Source organism: Kryptolebias marmoratus, linkage group LG15 (genome assembly GCF_001649575.2).
Source record: "Kryptolebias marmoratus isolate JLee-2015 linkage group LG15, ASM164957v2, whole genome shotgun sequence".
NCBI classification, from domain to species: domain Eukaryota; kingdom Metazoa; phylum Chordata; class Actinopteri; order Cyprinodontiformes; family Rivulidae; genus Kryptolebias; species Kryptolebias marmoratus.
The window spans coordinates 11,398,540-11,407,116 of record NC_051444.1 but is presented as its reverse complement, the minus strand read 5'-3'; the positions used below and the strand labels follow the sequence as shown (position 1 = coordinate 11,407,116).

Sequence of the window (8,577 nt, the reverse complement as noted above, 5' to 3'; positions counted from 1 at the left end):
CCACCCCAAGGGCCCACAAGGCCAGCCCCCAAACCACCCACCTTCACTATGTGACGGAGCCGATTAAGGGAGCCCAAAGAGATTGATCCAATGTGTCGGCAGATGCTGTTTCAAGACTAATATGATCTAACAGAAGATTTTTATACTGATTAATGCTAAGATTATTTTTATTTTTCCAATTTAGAAGTATGGTTTTTTTTGCGATGCATAAGGCAGTGAAAATCATGCGACATGTATTTTTCTCCAGGGAGATGTCTTCAAAGGAAGCCAGTAAGCAAACAGACGGAGAAAGAGGAATATTGCATTTCAAACATTTAGACAAGTCTTCACAGACCTGGACCCAGAATCTCTGAACGGGTGGACAGAACCAAAATGCATGGATATAATCATCAGGAATATTGTCAACGCACTGTGAGCATTTGTTAGATGATGTAAATCCCATCTTAAACATTCGTTGACCCGTATAGTGTACCCTATAGAGAACTTTATACTGAATTAATTGTAAATTGGAGATTCTAGTTAATTTAAATGTCTTTAAACATATTTGAGACCAGGTGTTTTGGTCAAAATTGATTGATAAATCTGACTCCCATTTTTTTGTAGGTAGCATTATGGAGTCGTTAATTCTAGACAATTTCTTGTATATTTTAGATACTAATTTGGGGGATTTGAGATTAAGGAACTCTAACACACAAACTGGTGTTTCTATCAGAGTTTTATTAAGCTTAAATTTCTTTTTTATGATAGACTTAATTTGTTGATATTCTAAGAAGTATTTATCTTCCATGTTAAATTTTATTTTTAATTTATTAAATGGAATAAAGTCTACATTTTCATATAAGTGTTCCAGGCGTTCGATTCCCTTTGCTCTCCAACCAGTGAAGTTTATCATGATATTTTCTTGTAGGATGTCAGGATTGTTCCAGATGGGTGTATGTCTACAGGGGATTAATGAAGATTTTGTCATTTTTTGATATTCCCACCATGCTGTCAGAGATGAACTAATGGTGATGCTTTTAAAGCAAGCATGTTTTTTTATATTTGTGCTAATAAACGGTAGATATGATAACCTAATATTATTGCATAAAGTTTGTTCTATGTCTAACCAAGTTTTAACTAAAACTAAAAAGTTTTAACAAAACTAAGTTTTAAAGAGCTTCTTTGCTAGGTTTTCTGTTATCTGTAGACGTCTCTGGCTGTTTCCTTGGCGTTTAGGTGTCTTTTATATGCTTGAATGACTCATATGCCAGTTTCAAGCAGCTGAATGAACCAAAGTTCAAAGAAAAAACTTTGAAATATCTTCAAAAATGTCTCGGGAACTTTTGCTCACCTTAAATAATTACACGAAATGCTTGGCTCCTCTGAAGCAGAGTGGTGGACCACGATTTATTCACAGCACTAAGTTAGACGACATTTCCCTTTTTTTTCAGCTTTCAATAGCAAACTTGAAGTTTGTTACATTCTGCTTCACACAGACGTTTTCACCAGGCTGGTAGGTTTAGTCCACCTTCCCATGTACAAGAGGAACAAATTGTGCATACCTATGAGTAAAGTGTGTGTTTCACCAGTTGTTTGCAGGTACCTGAGGCAGAAGGATAACCAACAGCAGGATGGCCATCTTCTTATAGTTGTCCATCATCCAGATGAAGAAAGCATCGGTGCAGCCTCGAATATAGATCTTTTCCATCACAGCCAACCGCTGCAAGAAAATCAAAAACCTTGGAACCTCAAGAGTTTCACAAGTTTTCAAAAGTTAAAGCCAACATCATTTCAATTTTTACAAAAATGCTGCATCACGATTTTGCTCAAAGTGATTTCTGTAATGTTTTTATCCAGACTTGTCCTTCAGATTGCTGGGATTTTAGAGCAGTGATAAGAATTACACAAAAAAGCACAACGGCTATTCTGACAGTCAAAACAGCTGTCAGTGAGTTAACACCACATGACAGCATCATCAGCCTTCAGTGTTGTAAATCAGGTGTCTTCACCTGACAGCTTTCATGATTTTGTTTAACTCTTAATGTCAAAGTATTAAAATCCATGACTGATGACGAAGAAGAAATGCTCTGCTGTCTTTTTGTTGCTCGGTCACAACAACAGCAAAATAAATCTTACCGATTCATTTAGCAACTTGTGCCCACACAGAGTGTTGACCACTTCATCAGGCTGGAGGAAAAAGAAGCAAAGAGAACAGGATAAAGTGATAAAAATGAAAGGTGGCAGAGAGAACCGGACATTGTCCAACACAAGAAGTCACACACAAAGGTTTTAAAAGAGGTTTATATAAACCAATAAAAACAAGGGCTGCACACTTTACTGCTTCTCTCTCACACATACACAACTGATGGTATAAAAAGAGAAATGAGATGTGAGTAAATTAGTGTTAGGACAAGGAAGAAGTTCATTTGGGGGTTAATAATCTACAGTTTATTCAAATTAGATGAACAAGTAAAGGACTGTTTCCCAGATTCCAGTCATTATCAAACTTCATTTTATAAACTGTTTAATAAAGATTCAAGTAACAGCAGGAACTCCCAGAAACAGATTTTCACCTCAGTTAGCCCATAATTAGGCTTTTTAAAATCTATTTTCTGTCATAATTTCATGAATGTTGACAAGGAGAGTAGGGTTATGAGCTTGACACAAGAAAAGAATAAATATTAACACAATGCTAGTTGTTGTTTCATGTAAACAAAACATTGTTTCTCCTGTTTAGGTACATATACAAAATATCTGCCTTTAGGCCACATAACACACTCATCTTCATCAAATAATTATGCCGAGGAGGTTAATTGGAAAATACAGTACAAGGACATTTTCAATTGCCCTTGTTAATATAAGTGACTCAGGAAAAGAAAAAATAAAATGCAATAAAATTAATCATAAAAGTAGAATTGTTTAAAAAGAATGCACACACACACAAACAGATGCAATAACATGATGACAATGATAACAAAATGAAAACTAAGAATATCGAATGACAACTGTTAAAACGCTAAATAAATTTTTACAGTACTGTCATACAGAAGTACTGAAAGAGATACTGCTGCAGATCTTTAAGAGGTGTCTGTAGCTTCAGGACATTTATGTGGTTTCTATATAGAAAGACCTGTTTGATGGTGTGCTAAAAAGTAATAAATGTGTAGATTCCTGAAACCTAGTGGTGCATCATGATGTTTTGTTGAAATTTGTGCTTGTGCTGTAATTTGGACAAAGACTGTTTTATAAACAAACTAAAAATGATCTGCTTAAAGAAATATTTGGAGGAGTGTAGTCAGGGCCCAGGTTGCAATTTAAAATTTATGAAGAAACATCAGCATTTTTGTATAATACAAGTTTAACTCCATTCTTTAGATGTAAGAATCATAGGGCAGTTTCATGTTATCAGAGCACAGCCTATGAAGTTTTATTACATATAGTTTAAAGATGTACCGTTTCATGTTTTCATCTGCCAGTAAAATAAACGTATAAGTAGGATATGACTCATTAACTACTATTGTCTCCAACTTCTAGCTTAAACAGAGTAATTCCCTTTTTTGAGCCACTGATGATATACTGTCATCATGAAAAAGTGTGTGAAAAAGTTTCAGCCCTCTAATCAGCCTCTTCAATCAGTGTTCAAATCCCACTTGGTGCTTGGTGGCATTTTTCTGCACAATTTACAGACGTGAGTCGTGCCTCTTGTGTATTTTTAGTTGTTTTTGTGGCAAAAAAAATGAAACAACTTGAACTAAATGCAGCCAAAAATATTCAGAGCTAAATAAGGGCTTTGAATAGACTGAATGTTGAAATTACTTCTATTACTCAGAGGGCGTTTCTTCGTAATAATAGAATTTAAATTGTGGTTCAGCGGGTCATTTATTGTAATTGTGTGGTAGTAATTAATAACAGCAGGAAGCAGAAATTATTAGACAAAAAAAGAATAATAGCAGTAATGCTGTAACACTGTTAGCATAACATTTGTCGTGGTAATAATACTGTGAGTGCAAGGCGTACCTTGGTGGTAATGCAGCAGGTATACGGGACCCCGCAGGCCAGTGGACCAGGTGCATTGCAGCTGTGGTACATGTTGTGTTTCCAATCCTGGAATTCTTTGCCCCCACAACACTCAAACTAGCAGAAACAAGAAAGATGGCAGAAGTTTAAAAGAAAGGTGGCAGGAAAAACAGCTAACAGCGGGAGAGGGAAGAGGATATAAAAAGGCAAATAAATACAAAAACACAGAGGTGAGAGAAAACAGAGCAACAACTCTGTAAACAACTTCTTTCTGCTGTCCTGGCTGAATGCCAGAAACATCCGAGGATGAAATGAACCATAATTAACAAGAATTTGCATGTAATTGATGGTGAGTGTGTGTTTGTGTGTCTCTCAGAGCTGCAGGTGGTGGATTGTCTGAGTGAAACACAACAATATAATACATTATGACACACACATCATCACTTTTTCCTAACAGTCCCAATTTAGTCAGTCGATCACAAACTATTCACACATCCAGCAAGACATTTCAGTCTTTAAGTTTTTAATAACAGTAAGGCTGGTATCATTGATGAAAACACCAAGAAACAGCTGCCAATGATTTATTTTCTAATAACCTTCTCTACGTGTTCATACTGGTTAAATAAAGCATGATATGAACAAAGCAGTAAGTGTCCTTTCACTAAAGTAAAATAAAATTAAAGCACAAAAATAAAAAGTCCTTTTGTTTCTTCTTCCACTAGGAGAGCTCGGCCACCTTCGGTCCACATTCAGCTAAACTTTGAAAGCTGCAGAATAAAACCTTTTCTCCCGGAATCAATAAAAAAATTCAGCTTTAAATAACAGACACCCGGCAACCTGTCTGTTGGTGGTTCACAGCCAGAATAATGGCACACCATCAGATTACTTTTTATTGGCCTTTCCTTGAGCTGTTACTTCCAACCTCTTGGGAAAGACAAAACATCATTACTTCAGAAGGGAAATAAATGAGCTCTGATAGGACAACTTAAGGCAGATAATTGCTTCTACCAAAGAGGAAGCTATTTGTTAGTTTGTTTGTTACCCGCTGTGATAGAAAGCTGGTATTGTATTTAGTCTGTGCATTGTGTGTGTCATACATGGTACTGAACCCTGACACTGCAGAAATATTCTTATATGCAACTCAAAGGTGGAAGATGCAGCCAGAAGAAAATATAGGTGTAGTTCAAGCCTATATTTGTTCCAGGACAAACCTAATAACACTCAGAGCTCATGTAATTATGTGGCAAAGAGATACTGAGGAACAGAGTAATTTCTTTGTAATTGTAAGATAGAGAACTGGTCTTGAGAAAGGTGTGCATCTATGTGCTCACTGCAGCAGGTCATTCAACATATTGGTGTCTCTTTTTTTCAAACTATATATTCTGCTTTTCTTATTTTCTAATTAAGGGTGAATTTGATACGAACGGTGGGTCAAATAAATAAAAAGGCCTGCATGATTAAAGAAGCGTAGGCGTTCAAATACACTACTCCCCAATATCTCCAGCTCTCTACTCCAATTGTTTACAAAGGGCCGTTTTGGTTTTGACTTAATAAGAGGAATCAAAGGGCCACACACTGAACTGGAAGAAGGGCCCAGAATGTTGTTCTCATCCATCATATATAATTGTTTTTGTTTTCAGGGAATAAGACACATGCTGGTTGAAACACTGAAGGGGATGTCAAACATACTGGCTTGTACTGTAAATGTATATGTTGGCTCTTATAGTTAAAACAAATCAAGTATTTAGAGACATTTCCCACTCTTTATTGAAACATTCACCCTTAGTTTGGTTCAGCCTGAACAACCACTAACCTGATTGACCTGGCAAAGAAAAGTTTAAACTTGCTTTTTGTGCAAAACAACCCTCTTTGTTGGAAATGGGGAAGGAGGCAGCACTTGACTCAAGATCCATTAAAAGCTGTATTTTGTGTTTTGTTTTTTCCATTTTCGTTTTTTATTTGAGACCGTCAAAGGTTTAATGAAGGCAGATCAAGAGCCAAATCTTGCAAATGAATCCTGTCTTCCAGACTCATATGAAGAATATAGCCTGGTATAATATAGGTTTCATTAAATTCTGACTCATTTGCATGTTCAAAACACAAGGTTTCAAAATGTTTAAATACAAAAAGTCTTACGATGCATTTTGCCAAAACACACCTGCGTCCCACATTAACCAAATATCCTTCGCTATAGATATTTTTTTTTTATATGATTAACTTTTGCAGCAAAAATAACCTTTAAAATATAGAAAACAAAGCTACGGGCAAGTTTTCCCACTGATATTCCTACTTTCCAGAGCATTAAAACTTTGTTGAATTAACAACATTACTGATCTATGGCTGTTAATAGTCGTGTCAGGGCGCAACAAGTGGAAACAAGCAGAACACTTTTTAGCATCTTAAATCAATTTAACACACTCCAAATATTTATATTAAGTTCCTGATGTCTCTACATATTTTTAAACGGCTGCATCAGAGTGTAAATAGTTACAGAAAAGCCTGAGAGCAACAGCTTCAGCTCAGCTCACTGATCATTTACTTTACAGAAAGAATCTGATGCAGGAGGAGCTGATAAGACACGATATAAAGAGGTTTGATGAATAAATGAATAAATATGAGGCATTGCTTTGCCAGGCAGCGTGATCAGTATACTGATATGAAACCTGTTTGCCAAGATGTTCTCCCTCTTCCCGCTGCTGGGACTCCATAGAGATGCTTTTTCGAGGATTTGGCACAAGGCCTCAAAAAGGTCACAGGAAAGTGAAACAACAATAATTTGTTTGCCAGAAATGAGAGATTTGGAAAACTCAACTCTGCTCTGATGAGCTGATTTAGCTGTGGCAGTAAGTCCCATCAAGTTTGCTCTCATGTTCAGGTCATTATGCACTCATGGAGATCCATCTGAAGCTTTAAAGGGACTCTGCTGATGAGGACTTTGATGGGTTAAATTCTGAGAGACTAAATTCAGAATAGTTAATCCAATCACGTTTCTGCTGGATCCTGTAACGACACAAGACTCTGTTGGTGTCACAGATGAACCTTCTCTCTGAGTCATCTTCATTAAAAGGAGGATAAATAGTCTTTAGGGGTCAGTTTGTTGGAAAAACACTCAGCCGGTCGTGTTTTCCAGAATGAATATTTGACTGATTTCCGAGCCAACTGGCCTGCTGACTGATGACCTGCTGTTCACGGGCAGACTGGCTGAGTGAGTGACGAACTGTGTGGGCAACTGGCTCAGCTCGACGCGTGGGCCACCATGTGCTCCTGCATTCATTATTACACAACACCCGTGAAGCTAAATCATGACTGTGTTAGATTATAGGTTAAAGATTGGGTTAAGATCTTGTTCCCTGTCCAGTTGGAGGCTCCAAATTTCGTCTCTCTACTGAGCAGAGTTACGGCTCAGGACAAATTAATGAACGTTTATTCCCACCTTTCTCTTTAATTTTCAGAAGCTATGCTGCATACACCATCTAAAAATGCTCACAAAAAGATTCAGTTACTAAATGATTTTTTGCTTGTTATTTTATTTTATTATTTCAATTAAAACATAACTACTTTCATTCAAAGAGGGTTTAAAAACCTCAGTGTCTAAAAAAAAAAAGGACTGACCACTGATAATTATGTGTTCATCAAATGTATTTTTTTTTAAAATGTCATTGGTTAAATCATTGGTTCTTATTTAAATATATATATTCTCCAAAACTACTGGAACAATGAGGCTAGCTCTATTATGAAAAGAGACAAGAGGTCAGTTTTTATTTCCAGTTATTTACACCGAGATCTGCTGAACAAACATCACCTTTTGTTAAACAGTTTTCAAAGTGAGCAAAAGAACATGCAACATAATTTGAAGTTCATTTATCACCATCAAAGCAATGGTCTCATCAGAAACTGTGCTAATTTTCCAAGTTGTATACAAATTTAGTTTTAAACACCTGGAAATAAAAACTGAAATGTTCATGTTTAGTTTAATAATCATATTCTTATGTTGAGGCGAAATGTTTTCAGCGAACAGCGAAAGTAAATGGACTGCCTTGCTCTTCTATTAGTTTATCACCATCTGTAAAGTATACAAAAGTGTTTTTTGTTTTGTGTGCTGACAGATGTTTAGTGATAGCGGTGATACAGTGCTGTAATCATAACGGTGGTTGGTCTGATTCATGTCTTTCATTAAAAAATAAGGTATTTTGTGTTCTTCAAGGAATGCAGTAAAATGTTTATTTGTTAAACTGGGATGCAACTACTGGGTCAATGCACCATTTATACTTCGCCATATTTTAAAGTTTTTTTGAGTCACTATGTCTGTCCATGACATTTGTTGGATAATTCATAGATTAAAGTCTCTCCTTTACAAAAACTTTGATGGAAAAGGTTTTGAGGTTTCTCTTTGCTGCCTTTTAAAAGATACAAAAAGGTGAATGTTTGACATGTCATTAAGCAGCAGTATGAGCAAACGGAGGACTGCAGCTCTTTGTTGTGACAAGTGTCTTGTTTAAAAGACATGCAGGACATTTTCACTGTCCTTCTACATACAGAGTCTGTAACAGATGTACCACAGGGGGGGCACGGACAGTAGAA

The 8,577-nt window shown here is 36.4% G+C and overlaps 1 protein-coding gene across 1 annotated transcript in view; it reads right to left on the bottom strand.

The window, feature by feature from the left end:
* tspan15 (tetraspanin 15) overlaps nucleotides 1–8,577 on the bottom strand; it is a 40,233-nt gene that overhangs the window by 6,043 nt on the left and 25,613 nt on the right. The window contains exons 5-7 of the mRNA XM_017418628.3: nucleotides 3,997–4,113; nucleotides 2,116–2,166; nucleotides 1,583–1,699 (exon numbers count right to left, since the gene is read on the bottom strand). Coding sequence (XP_017274117.1) covers nucleotides 1,583–1,699; nucleotides 2,116–2,166; nucleotides 3,997–4,113 — 285 coding nt within the window. The remainder of the gene's footprint in view (nucleotides 1–1,582; nucleotides 1,700–2,115; nucleotides 2,167–3,996; nucleotides 4,114–8,577) is intronic.